The following is a 21,841-nucleotide window of genomic DNA, read 5'->3' as shown; positions in this document are numbered from 1 at the left end:
GCCAACTAACATGATAAGAGTTTTCTAAATGGATAGGGGTAAAGGAAATCATCTACATGATTTACTATGAAGAATCACCCAGTCATGGAGGATCTAGAAATGGTTGATCCATGAGCTGTAAAACATCTAATGATTTTTATTAAACTGACCAAAGAATCACGCTATTTTAGAATTGCAAGGGACTTTGAAGATCATTTTGCCCAACCTCCTCCTATAACAAATAAAAATGAGGCACATGCGAGGGAAATGACTTACCCAAAGTCATATAGCTAGTGGCAGAATCAAGAGAAGCACCTAGCTCTCTCTTGACTGTCATCTTTTTTATTATATTCTTTGGAAGGTAATTGTATTTTAATTTTAGAGAGACACACATATTTACTGATAATAAAATCTAGACCTACATTATAGAAACTGATTGCTCTATATTCCATTTTGATGTCTTCTGACAAGAGCTTTATGTAGCCATAGACTGAGCACAGTGGTACATAATACTTGTTAAACTGAATACAAATCATGTTATACGCAACGACCTGGGTTAGAATTCCACCCCTGCTATTTACTACCTGTGTAACCTTGAGAGGCTTAGATTAGATGGACTCTAAGATTCTACCTTTCTCAAAATTTCTGATTCCTTACTCAAAAAGACTGACGAAAAAAGGATTTTTCTAAAGTTGGTGCAAAGGGATTCCCCCTCCCCGAATCAGACACTGTTGTTAACTTTGAGGATGTGTGATTTCATCAGTATGGATACCATCTGCCCTCAATGAAAACTGCTAACCCCTATCCTGTCAGAAATCTATAGAGAAAAAAGCCCACTAAACAACACTGTGCTAACAATTAGCCTCTTTGCATTATATAATGCATTCATTGCCTTCTGGCAATCACTTTCCTAAGTCCAACCTACTGTCACATATATCTATCTTATCACTCAGAAGAACGAGAGGCTGGTCCAGTTTTTTTCACTTCACAGTTATAGACCACAATGAAGCAAAGATGAAACTAGAGGAACCTTCTTCTATCCCTAAAGATAGGGCCCATAGTGACATTCGTGAAACTGTAAGAGATTCTTGTTTGGCAAACTTTCCAAGTAATAGAATTACTCAGTGCTGTATTTACTTTGCAAGCTATCATGTTCTCTCTTTTCCTTTTGATTAGCCTGGAAGTAAAGGAGAGCAAGAGACGAAGCCCTGAGCACCTGAGAACTTTAACATACCCAAGAAAAACAAATGGAGGAAAAGTACGAAACACCAAATGGGCTTGAAACTAGGCCTATCTGAGGCAATTCCCTCTCTGGGTGTAGAGAATTCATTTTAATTCTGACAATAAAATGAAATCCATATACCAGGAGAGGGAGTTACAGCTAAAAACAAGCTCTCCTCTTTGTCTTTGCCTTTTCTCAAAATCATTTTTCCATTTGATTTCAATTAACTTGTGATATTGCAGTAAAATTAAATCCACAAGAACTACCAACAGTCAACTCCCAATTATCTGCGCCACTGAAGGTGAGCACTGGTGTAAATAATTGAAAAGCATGGATTATCAACACAGTAGGGTCATGGGCCTTTGTTCTATGACACACCTTTCCCTGTGGGAAGCATCTTTCAGCACTCATGGATAACTGATGAACTGATAGGGGAGGAAGGGAATGACGAAGATAGTAAATACAAAAATATTCTTCATTTTAATTTTTAAGGGAAAGCAGATTTTCACTGCATAGAAGGAAAAAAGGTCTAATAATCAGCAGGGTCCAAAAATGGTATGGTTTCCCCCCTTGGTGAACTCCCCATCACTGGAAATGTTCAAGCAGAGATTACATGACAACCTTTCAAGGGTCTTTATGGATGTGATTTCTGAAATGAGGTGGGAAGTTGGATTAAGCTATCTCTGACGTTCCTAAGAGTCTATGAAAATGATGTACCATTGCCAGAGATATAACATTATTTTACAATGGAGATGAGAACAATTTAGGTTGGAAAGGACTAACTTTCCAAACAACTCTGTGAAAACAATATCGGTTTTCTCCTTCTTTCCTTTTGGTTCAAGATCTACACTGACTTTCTGAAACCACTGCAGAAAGTTATGAATAATGTATGACCTGAAAAATTCCTGTTCACTGCTCAGAAAGAGCTGGATTGCTTGTTCCGTGCTATATACATACCAGACAAATAATGGAAAAGATCCATAAGCCCAGAAATCCCAAGACCAAATCTTACCACTGAAAAGGAAAAATGTGAGTATGGACCCTCATCCTGGGACAAACAGCAGAAAGCTTTAGACTAGTCCTGTATACTGCAGGAAAAACCCCCCATTTCAATTGGATCAATTCACCCAGGAAGCCAGTGCAAAACTGAGGATGGGTAGTCAATAACTTGTCAATTCTCCCAACGCCTATCCATCTCCCTCTATTAGGGGGCTACTGGAAAGACTGACATGAAGGTGCCATGAGACGCTTTAGATCAACTTTAAATACAGAGCCTTATTGTCATAATTACTGATATTGCATGAGTTGTTTTTTTTTTTAAATTTCCCCCAGTAAGTAATTAGGAGCTTCGTACTCAGAACAGTTCTGTCAGAGTGGAAATAAACGTGACTTGAGCTCACAATGGCAAGAGGCAACGGTCAAACATATGCATGAAATACATAAGGAGAGTCACGAGATAGGGTGACAGCAGAGTTGATATCAATATGACATTTTCTTTCCCCTGTTCAATTGAGGTGGCACTGAATGGAAAGGTCAGGGGGAGGGAGCATGCTGGATACAAAACTACCCAGAAAATGAACTCTGCTCTAGCACAATTCATTTAGGGCGCAGCACAATTCAGTTCTCCATATTTATCAGTACCCTCTCTATATTCAAAGCTCACTGTGATGGGAAAGCTTACCTAAAGGAAAGGGCTCACAACTACATCAACCTCCCATCTCACCAGTCTTCTCTGCTTCCAATCTCAGAGGAAGAAGAGGACTTCCTCCTTGCCAAGGCTACCTTCTCTACTTAATAGCACAGATTTACAGCTGGAAGGAATCTTGGAGTTCATCCTCCTTATTTTACAGAGAAGGAAACTGAGGCCCCAAGAAGCAACAAGGATCTGCCTGGTATCATTCAGTGAGAAGATCTGGGATTTGAACCAAGGACCTTTGAAAAGAATGTTACATTTGGAATCAGTGTCCCATGTTACCTCCCTCATGTCCTTGCTTTCATCTGTGGCCCATTTCTTCCCAAAGCTTGAACTTCTCTGGCTATGGATATATTTACAAATCTTTTAAAAATTATTTTTTTCAGATTACATGTCAAAACAATTTATAATAATTTCTTCTGACATTTTGCTATCTGTATTCTCTCTCTCCCTCCCCAAGAAGGCTGGTCATATAATATAGGCGGTACATATGTTATCATATAATACATATTTCCATGTTTGTCATGTTGTGAAACAAGACACATATTGCTCATTGTAGAGAAAAATTCATGAAGGAAATAAAGTGAAAAATGATAAGCTTCAATCTGTATTTGGACTCTGTCGGTTCCTCCTCTGGCAGTAGAGATCCCTTTTTGTCATGAGTCTTTTAGAGTTGTCCTGGATCCTTACCTTGTTGATAATAATTAAGTCATTCCCAGTGGATCATCATATACTATTATAGTTACCTTGTACAAAGTTCTTCTGGCTTAGCTTACTTCTCTTTGCATCACTTCATATAAGTCTTATCAGGCTTTTTTGTGATCATTTTCTTTGTCATTTCTCTATCCAGGAAAAACCTTCTAAAGACTGGAATTGTCCCAAAGTGGAAGGGGATACTCACAAAAGAAGTGGGATGCTGAAGGCATCAAACAGAGGCTGGATGACTAGTTCTTAAGTATATCAGAGTAAAGAATGTCTTTCCACCTTGGGCTGGACTAGACAGCTGCTGTTATTATCCTACTACTTCCCCATGACCTCCAGGACCGAATACAACCTCAGAAGCTTGGCATTAAAGCCCTTTACAACCTGGCCCCAATTGACCTCGTAGGTTTATTATAAGTTTCTCCTCTTTATTTACTCTCTTGACTATCCCATCTCCTGCCTCCCTTTCTCCTCTTCATCTCTACCTCTTAGAATCCCCAGTTTCATTCAACTTTGATCTCAAACACCCTGTCCCCCCATTGGGTCTTAACTGATTCTTCTACTCCCACCTCGCTCCTCTAAACAAAAAAAAATGACTTTGTATTAATTTTGCCTATACTTATACGTGAACGTTTTCTCACTCCTTATGTGTGTGTGTGTGTATTATGAGCTTTTTGTATTAGTTATATATGTATACTATAAGCCTTATGTATTATATATAGGCATTATATATTATATATATTATATATTATACATATAGGCAGTATATGTGATATACTGTGAGCTTTCTGTATGATCACGTATGTATATCGTATAGCTATTCTCATGTGTATTATGAGTTCTGCAAGGTCAAGAATTGCTTTGTTTTTGTCTTTGTAGCCCAGGTGCCTCGAGCAATCACTGGTAAAGAGAAGGCACTTAAAAGGTACTCCTTGACTGAATGATTCCTAGGGCAGAAAATTGAATCTGTACTGACAGACTGGGTGATTGAGAGAACCAGAATTGTATTCTGTCATTCTTGCTCAAGAAGACATAAAGAAGCAGGTCCCTGGCCATAGGGAGAATTGAGTCCAGGACGGTAAACAGCAAATGACATCGAAAGGCTTTCTAGAGAAGGGAACTTTAAGTCCCACACGACAGTATGATGGATGTCTGGTGGTTTCAGTCATACGCATTATAAAATATCCCCACTGAATGGTATCCATATTGAGTTTCTATCCTAGATCTCAGAGGGGCAGATTCAGGAGGACAAGGGTTCTAGTCCTGTCTCTCTTCCATACTACGATACTATGTGACTCAGAGTAAGCATGGCATGTAACCCCTCAGTGTCCTAGGCCACGCTCAAAGGCTGCAAGTAGCAGGGGCAATGCCACTCTGCACTAATAGAAGCACTTTCTCACATTTCCTGTGCTGATGAAAACACAAGTCTGCCTTGCCCTCCTCTCCTCTCCTGTCCCCCTTGCCCCAAATCATCCATCTGATATGTACAGGGACCAACCATCTATGGCTGAATCATAACTAAGCAGGTGGTTGGGAGACTTAAGTCACTAACGTTTGCAAGGCTATGAATTTTAGACGTGGAATGAAAACCACCAAGAGAGTTATTGCTGCATAATAATTGCTTGTCCTAACTTTACCCCATACACCAATACCAAAAGTAAGTCTGCTAAATTCATGTTCACACAAGAGTCAACTGAATCTGACCTTATCGCCCGCTGTCCTGCCAGAGTGAAGAAATGGGCAGCTGAGTTGATTATATTATGTTGGAGAAAAGACAAGCAAAAGTGATTGAAATTTCTACAGAGAACATTATCAGTGCTTGCTTAGAACAATTCTGCATATAAATAGGACATAACATGGTCTGTGTTCAATTTTTCCTCTAGCTGTTGTCAAAGGATGTGATCAAGAAGAGAGAGTATTCACACCCTCACTTTTCTTGCTTCTTTGATATACCGACCTGGAACTTATTAATCAGCATGTTTACATAGCCCTCCAAAAGGAAAAGAACCTCAAGAAATGAAATCGAAAGGGCGGGGAAAGCCCAAACAAAAAATGGCCAAACAAATGAAATTAACTCAAAGGGGAAAGAAATATTATAAAGTTTGGTGCAAAGTACTCAGAGACAGAGAAATCAAACGAGATAAATGCTATTAATTGACAGAATTAACAATGAAAATAAAAACCTGCTCAAGGCTAAGCAGGCAAAATCAGATGTGATCATGGTGAAATCTGGGGGAAAAGAATTAAAATTCTAACATTAGTGCTTGCCATCTAACACTGACAACACTCCCAGGCCAGTTCCGTCCATATAAATGGCTAGCTGCACAGGGCTTCTTTTCCCTGGAGATGAACTCCTGCCTCATTCTAGAAAATAACCAATTTCTCCTGGAACCCCCACAGGTTAACACGAACAACTATCTCCACTGCATTATGTTACACCAACCATTTTCTTTCATCTCCTCGGGGAGTTTGTACAAAGATACAGATCGTTCAAGACAGTCCTAATTTTAAAATATATTGTCACACTGCTCCCCCTGCCCCAATCATTGAAATGTCTCAGAAGTTCCAACATTTTGGCCAACTGGATGAATCAAGTTAATGAGCAAGCTGTAGAAATATATGTAAATCATCCAAGTTGGAGAATCACAGGCTAGAGAAGAGGATGCAACTCTTCAGGCAAATGCATGCATAGTAGCCCATATTTAAGATGTGTCCTCTAGTAGGGAGGAAGCTAAGTGAGGGGATGGGAAGGGTACTGATTTTGAAAGCAAAAGACTTGAGTTCTAATCCTAACTTAAATATTTACTAGGTAACTGGAGATTGTGTAAATGGAATTAACTCTAGCCATTCATAGTCAAAAACCCTACTTAACCTAGGCATAGAAATTACCTCACCCTCACCTTCCTTAAGTGGGGAGGGGAGATGAGTTACCCACAACGTGACAATAAGTAACAAATCAAGAACAAGGGACGGCCCTTTGGGCAGTCCAAATCAATGAAGAGACTGCCATTTGTCCGCTTGAATTAGAGGTGGACCCACGGGAAGTGACGAAAGACACGATCTCTTTAAGTATGTTGGTTACTTCCTGTGGAGGCAGTTCTTCCTCTGAACTTGGTGCTGAAGGACCTCTCCTGAGACCACAGAACGCTTCCACTCTGTATTGTCACATGGGTAAGTTAGGCTGACTTCCTTGGCCTACCTAGGCCGCTTCTAAACTCTGCCTTAAGTAGGCATTTGCCTATCTGGCTGTTAGGCCTTGTGGCTTGTAGCCTGATTCATTTAGCCTTTTAACGTTCTCTCTTGTCCTCTCCCTTTCTCTTTAATCCTATACCTTCACCTTCCTAGTTATAAATAAACTTGCCTTAACCTGATGCTGACTTGGGTCTGATTTAATTACGGAATCAATCTGAATTGTTGTTGATTCCTGGCGGCCACACTTTAAATACATATCTATAAAATACCTAAATTTCCCTCTTGCAAGATACATCCTTCAACCTTTTCAGCTTTTGAATCCTCATTCATAAAAATGGAGGAACCTGAGGAGAAGATCTCTAGTGTCCCTTTAGATGGTTTCTGTTCCTTATCTTTAGCTCTGTATGTAACACAGTAGTCCTGATCTGATCATAAAATGTGCTAACTTTATTCTGTGCCTCAAAGTATACACAACTGTACAAGCAACAAAACTCACCCACCAGGCTTCCTGATTTTTGATTTGGAAAATAATCACCTGACCACACTTCTGCTGGTTCCTCTGATTTCACCTACAACAACCTCTTTGTTGATCCTCTTTAACACTCCATTCTTTTTCTCTCTTTCAAAGCAAAACTAGCTACCTCAAGATCACTGTTTCTTCTACTTTTGAATCAAATAAAGGAACCTGATTACAAGTTGTGCAACCTAGCAACCCAGGGGAGTGAGTGAGTAGCACCAAAACTCAACAGCTAATCAAGAAAGCATCTATTAAATGGATGACTCCAAAAAGTGCTTAACACTAGGCCTGGGCCCTAAGAGGCAATATAGAAATGTTCATTCTTCTCCCACTCCATACCACCACTCTGTACTATATTAGGTTAAGAGGATACATTCAAAAAGGCAAATCAGTTCTTGCCTCCAGAGGGCTTACATTTCAATGGGTATTTTAAACCTTTGAAAGTGCTAGAGACCATGAGAATGAACATTCCCCCAAAGTCTCCATTTACCTCCTCATCTTCTAAGCTTACTTTTTCTTAAGCACCAGTTTTCCATTTAAAATATGCACCTAAACAAATATATTTCTAAAATTGGTCCCATGAGAATGTTTTCTATTACTTTTAACTATATAAGTAAAAAAAAAGCTTTTGGAGTCCAACCTTGGAATTAAAATACTGTTTTTTTTAGCTTTCTTTAATTTTCTTTTTCATTTACTCACAGAAACAATTTTTTGACAATTATTTTCTAACATATTGTAATTTGGATTCTTTCCCTCCCTCCCTCAAAACAGTACATTTAGTTTTATGGTCCTTTGGGCATAGTTTCATACTGCTCTTACAGTTCTGTTCGCAGTTCCCCCAACAGTGTATTAGTATTGCAATTTTCCCATATCCCCTCCAATATTTATAATTTTTTTCTTTTTTTTTTGTTCATGTTATCCCGGCTGATAGGTATGAGGTGATATCTCAGAGTTGTTTTAATTTGCATTTCTCTAATGAATAGTGATTTGGAGCATTTTTTTAATATGGTTATAGATTCAATTTCTTCCTCTGAGAACTGCCAGTTCATATCCTTTGGCTATTTTTCAAAAGGGTAATTGCTTTGTATTCTTGTTAATTTGACTCGATTCTCTATATGCTTGAGAAAAGAGAAACTCTATATACTTTTGTCAGAGATACTTGCTATAAAATGTTTTTCTCAATTTTTGTTTCCCTTCTAATTTTGGTTGCATTGGTTTTGTTTGTACAAACCATTTTTAATTTGATATAATTGAAATTATCAATTTCACTTTTCATTAGGTTTTCTATGTCTTATTTGGTCATAAATTCTTCCCTTATCCATAAGTCTGACAGGTTAGCTTTTCGGTGTTCCCTTAGTTTGTTATGTATCATTCTTTATTTCTAGGTCAGATATCCATTCTGACTATCTTGGTGTACAGTATGAGATGTTGGTCTATAATAATATTGTTTTGAAGGGAAAACAACTTTTGAGTTTCCAACAGATTTGTGAAATGCAGTTTGTCCATGAATTGGGCTCTTGTTGTACCTAACTGATAAAAATCAGGCAGCCATCCCACCTATCCACAGTATGATAAAATATAGTCACAGACAATTTTTATAAACTGAGCCAAGAAAAGTGCAATGAACGATACTCATTCCAATGATGACTTCATTTCCTATAACTAGAGATGAAGTCTTTCACAGAACAAATGTGTGTTTAATGGCACGGAGTTGGAAGTCAAGCAGAGATTTTGATGACCATTTGTTTGAGAAACTATAAATGGTCCTAGCTAAGACCTGGCCTAAATGAGTACAAAGGTCCCTTCCAACTCTCAGATCCTATGAGTCTAGGATAATTTCTTTTTTCTTTTTTTTAAAACCCTTTCCATCCATCTTAGAATTAATACTGTATATTGGTTCCAAGGCAGAAGAGTAGTAAGGGCTAGGCAATGGAGGTTAAGTGACTTGCCCAGGGTCATGCCTTTAAGAAGTGCTTGAAACCATATTTGAACCCAGGACCTCTAGGACTGGCTCTTAATCCACTGAACCATGTAGCTGTCCCCAAGACTAGGATTAATCCAATTTTCTCAAACGATCGCCAAACTGATTTTAATCATTTGTTTAAGCGCACAGAGGTCAGACATTTTGTGTGTACAGACATGATTATAATAATGATGATGATGATAACCAACATTCATTCAGAGCTTTAAGACATGCCAAGAACTTTGTATGTGTTGCCTCATTTAATCTGATTCGATTTTGTTTGTTTGTTTGTGGGGAGGAGAACTCCTAGCAGAGGAAATGTCTTCCACAGATGCAGGCTGGCAATCTGACTGTAACTTAGAGCCTTTAAAAGTTGCCTGGAGTATAGACGGGTTAAGCCAAGCATTTATTATGGACTTATTATTTATTATAGGGCAGGTTTCAGTGCCAGAAATATGAAGAGGAAAAAGTAGCAGTCCTTGTTCTTGAGTTTACATTCTCCAGGCGGATACAATTTGCCTATATAAATATATGAAAAATAAATACAGGGTAATGGCGGTGAAGGGAAAGGTGAGACTATGGCAGCAGCAGAGATCAGCAAAAGCCTCAGGTGGAAGATGGAGCTGAGCTTAAAAACAAGATATTCTAAGAGTTTATTATGCAGTGCATTCCAGCTCTGTGCTCGGACAATTCATGAGAGGCAAGGGAAGACTTGAACCCATGTCCAGCCAACTTCAAGGAGCCAGATCAGCTCTATTTCCTATCCCATACTGCTCATCATTTTCTAATATTAAGACTACTAAATCATGTGACCCATTTTATCAGATTTAAATGACCAAATCCTAAGACTTCATTATTGCAACTTTGGGACCAAATGACAGTTACTGCAGTGACTACATGAACTAGTCATTATCGAAAAGGTGGACATTCATTTACAAATGAAGGAAATTTCTAGTTGAATGCATTCCATTCTCTCTGAATGACACTAGACCATTACACAGAGAAAATAATCGTTCAAATCATTTTTTTACACAGAATCTACTTTGAAGATGACAAGGAAATGTAGGCTGCTATAAAAGGAGTGCTTTAGAGGTCACAAAGAAAATTATGGAATCAGTTTAAAGTGAGATAGAAAAAAGTAAGATGTGCATATTCAATTTAGAAAGGGCTACATTAAAAATGAAACATTTTCTTTAGGCCATAGCAATTTCTCAAAATAACATTCAGATTTATCTTCATAATTTGGGGGGGGTAAATATATATATATATTTTTTTTCCATATTAGTTATCTTTTAGACACCGTGTTTGGCTGTAATTAGAGCACATGCTTTACAGTTTCAACAAAGTGAAGAAAAAGATTCTCTACCTAATATCTCTTCCCAAATCCCAGACCTGTAATTCTTTTCCTTGCTGTTGGGCATTGTTTCCTGTCCCTGTCTCTTCTGAAATATGAAATTACATCTTTTTTATTTTACTGTGATCTTCCTGAGATACATCCATCTATACACTTATATGTATGAAGCTAGCCTCTTCTCTCTAGAATTTTCTCTTTTTTCCAGTCTATAAATTTTGTTTTCGCAGTTGTTCCTTGGTGCTCCCACACTGAAATTTTGGGATCAAAGGATCCTAGGTGCAGGGCTGAAACAGATCTCAGAGGTCAAGCCCAACTCCATCATTGTATAAATGTGAAAACCGAGATACAGAGAGATTAAGTAATTTGCCCAGTTATAGAGATACGATCCAAGGCAAGATTTGAACCCAGGTCCTCCCATTGATTTCGTTGCTTTATTTTCTCTTTTTCCATAATATTAATGCTTCCAAAAAGTGATTAGAACTGAATTACGTGGGCCAGCTAGATGGTTCAGGGAGAGAAAGCCAGGCTTAGAGATGGGAGTTCTGTTTTCAAATCTGATTTCAGATACTTCCTAGCTAGGTGAATGGGGGGGGGCAAATCACTAAATCCAGATTGCCTAGCCCTTAACACTCTTCTGCCTCAGATCCAATACTTGCTTACTATCAATTCTAAGACAGAAGGCAAGGGTTTAAAAAAAATGAACTACATATAAAAATCTAGTTAAGTTATCAATAGTTAAGAAGGCAAAAGGCTAAAGCAATTCAGTAGCAGTAAATCTTGGCCATAGAGACTTGAGACACAAAGAAATTAGAAGAGGGAGGATGTGGGAGTTACTAACCAAATGGAGATGATCAGGAATAGGGGCTTTCAAATGCCGTAGGCCCCAAGTGCATATCCCCTGCTGCCTCTTAGCCCAGCACATGACCTTTTGCTTTCTTCTATGAGCAGATCGCCATTCTCTCTTGGGAGGATGCTCAGTTCTCCCATGCCACACCTCTCGACATCTTTCCATCTTAACTCACGTTCTCTTCCTTTGCTCCAATCTGAGAGGAGAAGGTGGCCCTTCTTCTCCTTGTCTGGGCTAATGCCCTCTACTTGTGTCCCCGACCCCATCTCTCAGTCTGTCTGTCTGTCTGTCTGTCTCATTTCCAAATAGTCTCAGCCCATTTGAAAAAAAAATAGCTTATAAAAACATGAGAGACGGTTTTCCGTTTATGAAGTAGTATTGGGTTGGTATTGAAATCATTCTCTCTCTCTTTTTCTGCTATGATAGTTCAGGAAACAGCAGTACAGCTAAGGTACTATTACTAAGCATGGGAGGGAACAAAATTAATTTGTACATTCCAAAATACCATTTAATTTCCTTTACTGCCTTCTCCTGTCTCTCATCGCCATGCCGTTCCAACCTGCCAAACCACTTGTCTCCCCTCAATCCCAACTTATCTCAGAACTAATCTTCTCTGGGAAGCTAACCCAATTAGCAGGGAAGCATATTCATAGGTACCCTTGGGCAAATAATTTCCCATCAACACTTAAAATAAATTTTAAGAACTCAGGAAACCTCAGACAAGAGAAAGCTAAATTATTCTAATACCTTCTTTAAAGAGAATGTACTTCAAATAGGAAAAAATAGCACATTTGGGGTGTAGACTGCAGAGCGTCTATTACACTGCAAGTACGCCGTGACTAGAAAATCAAGTTGAACTCAACAGAATATTAATGCTAGAAAGGATGAGCAACATAATGCCCACTGCCAGTCGCCCTGATCTTTAATGATCAAGAGCAGAGAAAAATCAGCATTTCAGATTTCTGCCAACTTATACAACCTATTCCGTGCGCTCTTCTTCTATAGGTGGCTTACTATGGGCAGCTGGTCATAGCAGATCATTTCTGGCAGCAGTTTGACGGCATCAAATTGCTCGAATATTTACTGCTTTCTATCTTGCTGACATGCCACTGTCTCTACCTCATCTGCAGTCGATGTGCCAATATCTGAAAATGTATTATTAGACGTGTGGTCTAGCCAAGCCAAAGTTGATGCAATTTTGTCTGAGTAGACCCGATTACTAAGTAAAGCAGGTGAGAAGGCCCTTCTCTGACACTGTTCACTCTCCTTTATTTATGCTTCCTTCCCACAGCAGCTGGGAATCCAGCAGGAAGCCTTTTCTCTCCAAGAGCCCAGTTATTCTTGAGCTAAAACAGGAAAGGGAAGATAAGGTGGCTTAGCAGAACCTCTGGATCCATGGCCAGTGAGACACCATTTTCCCTTTCTTAGCAGGGGCCAGAGAAAGGAAAAGGAGGAGCCTGTTTCCAGTCTGTAAAGTGAGGCGCCAAGTGTGCCTAGATCCAGGCACACTTCCATATGTCCCCATAAATCCCCATGCAAATGTAAGACCACAAGTAGATCGCAAAGCCAAACATAAAAAGTGATCTGATTGTCTGAGCTCATTGGATAGCCGAAAGTTGACAAGGGTGTTACAAAATAACTTGGCCCCTCCCAAGCGAGAGTAGGCGCTGCGTGTCAGTCCCCTCACCTGTGAAGCGCCATTGTGACATCTTCACGGTAAATTAAACTTAGCAATTTCATTCTCCTTCTGATTTCAAATACCCTTCTCATCAAGTGAGAATTTCCTAAAATGACAATTTAAAATATGCAGAAGTGAACGCAGTACGAGCCCTTGATCTATTTCTTTTGGAAACTCTACAAGTTAAACCTTGTGAGCACATCATTGTAGCCTGCTGAGCTTTCACAAGCAGGGCCACTGGCTGAGACCAAGAGGGCCAAGCCTCCATGCAGGGGTACTCGATGGCATGTGAAGGAGGAGCCTTCGTCAGGGCGGAATGGCTGTACGGGGTCCTACCTGGATTTCTCGGTATCCGCTTTCGTCGATCTCGGAAGGCTGCACCTGACTGGAGGGCCTCCAGCAGATTATCCATCACACCTGTCTCACCCTCTGGAGGAACAGAGAAAGCAGAATTAATCTCGGAGCATTTCAAATGAAAGGGAGAAAAATTGTTCTAAAGGTAGGGGGAGTCACATTTCCATAATACCCCTAATTTCAAAACATGGGTCTATTTTTACAGCATGACTCTTCGGTGCCATGGACTGACTACTTGGCTTATTACATACTGTTAAGCACAATTCATCGTTTCAACTTGAAGCCACTGTCTTTTATATAATTGATGATAGCTTGGGATGCAAATAAACACTGGCTGATCAGCTAGTTACCTACAAAGATTCTTACCAAAGCAAGAAACCACTGGCCTCCTTTAATGCAATCAATGTGGAGGGAATTATTTGATGAGGCAGAGTTATACAAGGTTAAATACTGATTGTATTAATACATCAAGCATTCAACTGTCATCAGCTACAATCTCCAAAGACACTGTTTGCAAAACACATTTCCATTTGATTTAAGCTTAACCCTTCTTGTTTGCCCATTCCACAAGGCTGACATTAAAGGGGAGGAAAAGTTGACTGGCAATATGGCCATCCTAAACAGGGAGACAGAAGCCAGAAACTCTTTGTCTTTCCCCCAAGGAAAAGAGGTTAATTTTCTAAATCTTGTGATTAAGAGTCTTTTCATTACATAAAAGATGCCCAGGAAAAGATCTCAAACACATTTTCAACCGTTTTTCATCTTTTTACCTCCTCTCAGTTAATAGATCGGTCAATAGAAAGTAAAAAAAGACTCAATTGTGCCAGAAATCTTTGCTTTTTGGTTTAATGACCATTGACCCCCCCCCCCACTATACTCTAGGTTCCCCGAGTGACCTGGGACCACTTCTCCACTAACTAGCTATGACCTATATATGTTCCTCTAATGTGAAGAGAAGCTGCATGGAAGAGAAGTGAGTGAATCTGTTTTTAAGCTCTCTCTTGAAAGTCTTACTTGGACCCAAGGTTTGCTGAAACCCTGTGCCTTTCCCTTCCCCTCCTATCCCTACTTGTCTACCTGAGTCTTATGAATCCACAATCTATGTACTTCCAATTGGTTGAGCCCTCTGGAATGACCATTGGAAGCACTACTTCCCCTGAGCAGAGCACCTGAGCCACTCCCTCTCTTTCTCCCAGCTGGGATAAGGCAGTGGAGGAGTGGGGGGGGGACTTGGTCTTGGGGGGGGCATGGCATGTAATGTCTAAAAGATTCTAAAAGGTTCATCATCACTGCTCTAGATTGTTTTCTCTCAAGGAGTTCAGAACTTTAGAACAGTCAGTCATCCTCTGCGCTCAGCTCTGCCTTTGTTATTGGTGATCCAACTTATACCTTGATATCCTGGCCTCCTAGTTTTAATTCTGAACTCATCTCCCAATACCTCCATCTTCACTTCACCCTAGCTGCATCCAAGGGATGGGTAAACCCTTGATCTGCCAATCACTCATAACTCTTTGACCTTTAGTATCCAGAACTCTCTAATTCTTCTATCTAACCATAACAACCTTCTATCCTTATATTTCTTCTTCCTCATTTGTCCTATTGCAATTTCTGGTGTGCCAAACCTTCCAGCTACCAACCCCTACCTCTCCTTCTCTATTCCTACTCATGAACTGCTGAACTCTCTGAAAGCAAGTCACAGAATCATAGAGTTAGAAAGGATCTTCATGGCATTTAGTACAGCTCAGACCTGAAAGGACACTGACAGTCACTCAAACTGCAAATCAAATGGATTCATTACAAATTTACAAAATTTAATCTCATTTGGGCCCTCACTACTGCATGACTACCCTTTTATTCTTCTGTGATTGATCCTCTGTACATTCATAATCATATAATGAGGACTCTCCTGATTCCTGGACACATCATCCATCCAAGTATTAGTATTCTCTTCTACTATTCACATTAGTTCAGTTTTCATCTCTATGTAAATGATCCCCAGATCTAAATACACAGCCCTTGTCCTTCATCTGAGCTCCGATCCCATACTACCCATTGCCTTTTGGCTATCTTAAACTAGATATCTTGAGGACATTTCAAAATCAGTATGTCAAAAATAGTACTCGTTATTTTGCTCCTGTGAACTCTCTTCTCTTCCCAACTTTCCTATTACTGTTGAGAACACTGCCAATTTTAAAGTCACTGTAGATCATAACCTGCGTGACACCAGTGACTTCTCAGTCAGGTGACAAACATTTATTTACTAAGTGCCTACTATGTGCCAGGTGCTTTGCTAAGTGCTGAGGATGCGACTGCAAACAAAAACAAAGACAGCCATTGCCCTCTAGGAATTTAGAGCCTCATATACAAACATACACAAAAAAAGCTGAAAAGTCAGGGGAGAGGAGAAGGATCGGTGGTGGATATGCATAATTGAGAAGTCCAAAGAAATCCCATCACAATACAGCTGGTGGGAAGTGGGGAAAGATTGTGCTGAGTCCCCTCTTTGAATGGAGATTTTAGAGCTCAAGTCTCAGAGGGTCCAATCAGAGTAGGAGAGAGGGTAATAGCGACAGATGAGAAAGTGCCAAGGATTCAATCTTGCAGGATAATGAAATTTCCCCATGATGGGGATTCCTTTCTCAGACTCACTTTACATAGGTGATCAGTTGTCAAATCTTGTTATTTTTATCTTAACAATATTTCTCTCATATCCATGCTCTTTTCTCTACCCAGGCAAAGACCACCCCAGTTCCAGCCCTCATCTCTTCTCACTTGTACTATTGTAATACACTTTTTTTTACATTTTTAAACCCTTAACTTCTGTGTATTGGCTCTAAGGCAGAAGCGTGGTAAGGGTGGGCAAAGGGGGTCAAGTGACTTGCCCAGGGTCACACATCTGGGAAGTGTCTGAGGCCAGATTTGAACCTACGACCTCCCATCTCTAGGCCTGACTCTCAATCCACTGAGCTACCCAGTTGCCCCTTGTAATACACTTCTTTCTTTTTTTTTTTTTAAACCCTTACCTTCCGTCTTGGAGTCAATACTGTGTATTGGCTCCAAGGCAGAGGAGTGGTAAGGGTAGGCAATGGGGGTCAAGTGACTTGCCCAGGGTCACACAGCTGGGAAGTGTCTGAGGCCAGATTTGAACCTAGGACCTCCCGTCTCTAGGCCTGGTTCTCAATCCACTGAGCTACCCAGCTGCCCCCTTTGTAATACACTTCTAATTGGCCTCCAAGCCTCAAGTTTCTTCCTTCTCCAACCGGTCATCCACTCAGCTGCCAAAATGATTTTCCTAAAGTGCAGGGCTAACAATGTCACCTCTCTCTTTCAATAAAGTTAGTAGGTTCCTTATTAAGTCTAGGATCAAATATCAGATCTTTTGTTTGGTTTTGAAAGCCCTTCACAACCTGACTTTTTATTACCTTTCCTGCCTTCTTATACCTGCCTCCTTTTTATGCAATTAGATCAACGTCATGACCAAACATGAAAGAAGAGGGCTAATGAAAAAGCATAATGTCCCCTCTCCTGACAGACAGATGAAGGATTCAGAATTTGCAGAATCACTCAGAGAGACACACACACACAACAACAACAACAACAACAACAACAACAACAACAACAACAACAACAACAACAACACACTGCTTTTAGACATGGCCATTGTGGAAATTTATTTTGCTCCGACTACATATTTATAGCAGATGTTTTGCTTTTCTTTCATTCTCAATTGAAGAGGTAGGGAGAGAAGGCAGATGTTTTGCTAATTAAAAAATAAAATTCAATTTGAAAAATGTTTTAATCCTAGATATGAAAAGTCTGATTTTATTTAGAAGTCTTAGAAAGCTTTTCAATAAAGTGACATGATGCCCCAAAATAAGTGTGTTGGTATTGGCAAGGGAGGCTTGACATAAAATAGGAGCCCAGTTCTGAACTTATGAATTTGAAGATCTGCCAGTGGGGAGGAAGATGTGAGGAACTGAACAGCTGATCCAGTTCTAGATGGAAATTGGCAGAAGAGAAATACAAGGTAAAAGGAGAAAGAAAAAGTTAGCTTGGGCTGTGGTGAAAACAGAAGAGAAAGATTGAGGGGGGCTGTAGGACCTTACATACATCTAAGGAGCAAAGGACAGAGGAATGAAACCAGCAGGTCCACCCACCTCTGAAGGAGTATAGAGAAGAGAGCTGGTCTTTTCTCAAGGTACCTCTTCCCTCGCTACACCTGTCTTGGTGCATATACCACAAAGAAGCTGCTGGCCTTTTTCACCCCTAAAATTTCAGGATCCCGAATCAGGCTCCTTCAACCACAAAGAGGCCAGGAATGAACTAGAGACAAATATAAATGTTAATCAGGGGTTCCTAAACTTTTTGGTTTGGACTTCTTTGGTAGACTGGTAAAGCCCCTTCACCCCTGCTTAGAAAAATGTTTTTAAGTGCACAAAATAAAATACATAAGATTATAAAAGTAACCAATCTACTAAACTATAGAAATCAATTCATTAAAAAATAAAGTTTGTGCACCCCCGGTTAAGAGGCTCTAGTTTAAATTAAGTCAGAGTGCCAAACCTGTGCCTGAGTGTTAGGAATTTTCCTAAATGGGAGCTCTGATTGATGTGTGATTATACTCTTAACTTTTGATTTAATATAAAGCCACTAAAACTACAGAGGGAATTACAAGGACCAGAGGAAACATTATATTGCCACTAAACTTAAATGAGCTCCTAACTGAAGGAGTATAGATGAGAATATATCCAGAAACAAAGAAGGGAGGAAGGAGAAAGGGAGGAAGGAGTATCATTGGTCACCAGTACACTTCACAACCACATCTTGTATGTACATAGTAATTTGTATGTTGTCAATCTCATGTGCTGCTGTATAAAGATGAAGAACCTCATGCTACTGCTCTGAGTTCATTATAAGTTTATGTTATACAACCTCTCCTGGGCTCTCATTGCTGCTGGGCAATCCTGTATTTCCTTTATGAAACCTTTCCACTAACCCACTGTTCGAAACCTTTTCTTCCTTCTTCTAGCCTCTCGTGGCTTTCTCTTCCCTTACCCTCTCAGCTAAGAATATTGCCTCACATTTTATAGAAAAAAACTTGAGGCCATTCACCATGAGCTCCCTTTCCTCTGCTCTTCCTCCTCTCCTATCCCTCAGATATCTTCTGCCATTGTCTTTCACTCCTGTTTTCACATGATGAAGTGGCCTTACTCTTGACCAAAGCCCACCTTTGTTCAAGCAATCCCATTCCATCTTATCTCCAGCAGAATGCCCCTTCTCTTGTCCCTACTCTTTCACTTAGCTTCGTTTTCTCCATGTCTATTGTCGCCTGCCCTACTGCCTACAAACTCACCCATGTCTCCCCTATCCTCAAAAATAGCCACACCAGGATTGAGAGTCAGGCCTAGAGACCGGAGGTCCTAGGTTCAAATCCAGCCTCAGACACTTCCCAGCTGTGTGACCCTGGGCAAGTCACTTGGCCCCCATTGCCCACCCTTCCACCTAGGAGCCAATACACAGAAGTTAAGGGTTTTTAAAAAAATAGCCACACCTAATCTTTCCATCCCCCTAACTATTGTACCACATATCTCCTCTGCCCTTTTTGGCTAAATGCCTTGAGAAAGCCATCTACAATAGGTTCCTTCACATTTTCTCCTCCCAACCTCAGTCACTCTTTTCAAAATTATTTAATTGCCCAAGCCAGTGGGCCTTTTCTCATTTCTTATTCTCCCTAATGTCTCTGCAACTGCTGATACTGTTAATCACCCTCTTCTCCTGGATACTCTCTTCTCTCTAGGTTTTTGGGACATCACTCTCTCTTAGTTCTTCTCCTACCTTTTGGACCAGTCCTTTTTAATCTCCTTTCCTGGATCATTATTCAGGTCATGCCCATTAACCATAGCCGTCTCTCTGGATCCTGTCCTGAGCCCCTTCTCTACTCCCACACTATTTCACTTGATGATATCATTAGCTCCCATGGAGTTAATTACCATCTCTAAGCTGATGATCCTCAAACCTACCTTTCCTGTCCCAATCTCTCTGCAGACTTCCAATCAACAGACTTTCAGACATCTCAACCTGGACATTCAGTAGTGGCCTTAAAACCAATATACCCCAAACAGAACTCATTATCTTTCATCTTAAATCCTCACTTCCTCAATACTTTCTTTTTTTTAAACCCTTGTACTTCGGTGTATTGTCTCATAGGTGGAAGAGTGGTAAGGGTGGGCAATGGGGGTCAAGTGACTTGCCCACGGTCACACAGCTGGGAAGTGGCTGAGGCTGGATTTGAACCTAGGACCTCCTGTCTCTAGGCCTGACTCTCACTCCACTGAGCTACCCAGCTGGCCCCCCTCAATACTTTCTTATTCCTGTTCAGGGTGCCATCATCCTCCCAGTTCCCCAGGCTCAGTACTTAAGTATTATCTTAGATAAGGCCTGTTGATTTCACTCTTGCCACATCTCTTGAATATTCCCCCTTTCTCTCTTCTGACACTACCACCACTCCTGATCCTCATCCCCTCAAGCTTGGACTATTGCAGTAACCTACTGTGAGTCTGCCTGCCTGAAGTCTCCCCTCTCTCTCTAATCCAACCTCCAAAGTTATTTTCCTAAAGTGTAATTCAGCTCATGTCATCCCTCCACCCACATAAACACACTCGAGAAACTCCAGGGGCTCTCTAGTAACTAGGATCAAATCAAAAATCAGTCCTCTGTTTGGCATTCAAAGCTCTTCATAACATAACTCCTTCTCCCTCCCCCTGGCTCACAGACACTCTTCTAGTTCTCTTTCACCTTACTTCTTAACACATTCTCTTGGATCCAGTGATGACATGAGTTTCTCTGCTATTCCACAAACAAAACCGTCCATCTTTCCGCTCCAGGTATTCTCTCTGACTGTCTTCCATGCCTGTAACGCTCTCTCTCCTCAGTTCTGACTACTGACTTCACTGGTTTCCTTCAAGTTTCACCTAATATCCCATCTTCTATAGGAAGCCTTCCTCAACCCCCCTTAATCCTAATGTCTTCCCTCTGTTCACTATTTCCCATTTGTTCTGGACATATTTATTTGCTTGTTGCGAGCTCCTTGTGGGCTGAGACTGTCCTTTGCTTCTCTTTGTATCCCCAGGACTTAATACAGTGTGTGGTACTTATTAGGATCTTAATAAATGTTTATTGACTAACTCAGAATGTAAGTTCTTGAAGTGAAGGGCTATTTTATTTCTTCATATCTTTAGATACTAGCACAGCACTTTCTACATAGTTATTTGCATAATACTTGCTTGCTGAATTGACTTGAAGGATGACAGCTTCTCAAAGCTAAAAATGAACCTACCCTGTGTGGAAGCTCTCTAGTCCAACCCAAACCTGAACGAGACTCTCCTATACATTCTACTCATCAGATGGTCACCCAAACCCTGCTTGAAGATTTTCAGGGGCGGGGAGCCTATCATTTCCCAAGGTAGTCATTCCACTACTGATGAACTCTTCCATCTTTGCTATTTTCAGTGATGTCTTCCATGTGTAAAGATAATAACGATCGGAACACACTATTTCTGTCGAGAGAACGAAAGTCTATTCTCTACTAGGCCGAAAAAAGATAGACAGTTTCTGATTATGATCTTCATTTAAACTTAAACATTTTTTCAACATGGCACATTTGTTAAAAAGAAACACAGTAAGAAAAGGTTAGAGCTAGAAAGGCTCTAGTCCAAGCCCTTCATTTTACAGATGAGTACAATGAATGGAAATGCCAGCGATGTTTATCCAATGACAGGTCTTTAGAAATAATGGCAACAACAATTTCCCAAGGGAAGAATAAAGGGGAAGAAACTGAATGTCCAGTCTCCCTTTGGCAAACACAGGGAAAAATTAAAGGTGGAAGTAGACCTTCCATGGCTATAGAGGGTGAGGCAGTGGAGAACTTTGGAGAAATGTGAATATTATGGATATATTTTAATCCAATGGTCATCTGAACTTTCTATCAGGAAGCAAGGAATGACTTTAAGTTTCTTATTAAACTCCTCAATGAAAATTATCTTTATGATATAAGATGAATCTAAATGAATTATTTTACCCACTTGAGATTTTTTTCTTGACTATAAAGAGAAATTGTCAAAAATGTATCCTCTCTATGTGGGAGAGGGAGAGGGAGAGGGAGAGGGAGAGGGAGAGGGAGAAGGAGAGAGAGAGGGAGAGGGAGAGGGAGAGGGAGAGAGAGAGAGAGAGACAGAGAAAGAAGAGAAGAGACAGAGAGAGAGAGAGAGAGAGAGAGAGAGAGAGAGAGAGAGAGAGAGAGAGAGAGAGAGAGAGAGAGAGAGAGAGACCTGGTAAATGTGA

At 40.3% G+C, this 21,841-nt stretch overlaps 1 protein-coding gene across 1 annotated transcript in view; it reads right to left on the bottom strand.

The window, feature by feature from the left end:
• The window catches only part of DIAPH2 (diaphanous related formin 2), a 923,935-nt gene that overhangs the window by 141,970 nt on the left and 760,124 nt on the right, over positions 1–21,841 (bottom strand). The window contains exon 27 of the mRNA XM_044682826.1: positions 13,484–13,576. Coding sequence (XP_044538761.1) covers positions 13,484–13,576 — 93 coding nt within the window. The remainder of the gene's footprint in view (positions 1–13,483; positions 13,577–21,841) is intronic.

This window comes from Gracilinanus agilis, chromosome X (genome assembly GCF_016433145.1).
Source record: "Gracilinanus agilis isolate LMUSP501 chromosome X, AgileGrace, whole genome shotgun sequence".
Taxonomy (NCBI): domain Eukaryota; kingdom Metazoa; phylum Chordata; class Mammalia; order Didelphimorphia; family Didelphidae; genus Gracilinanus; species Gracilinanus agilis.
This window is presented reverse-complemented; position numbering and strand designations above follow the sequence as displayed.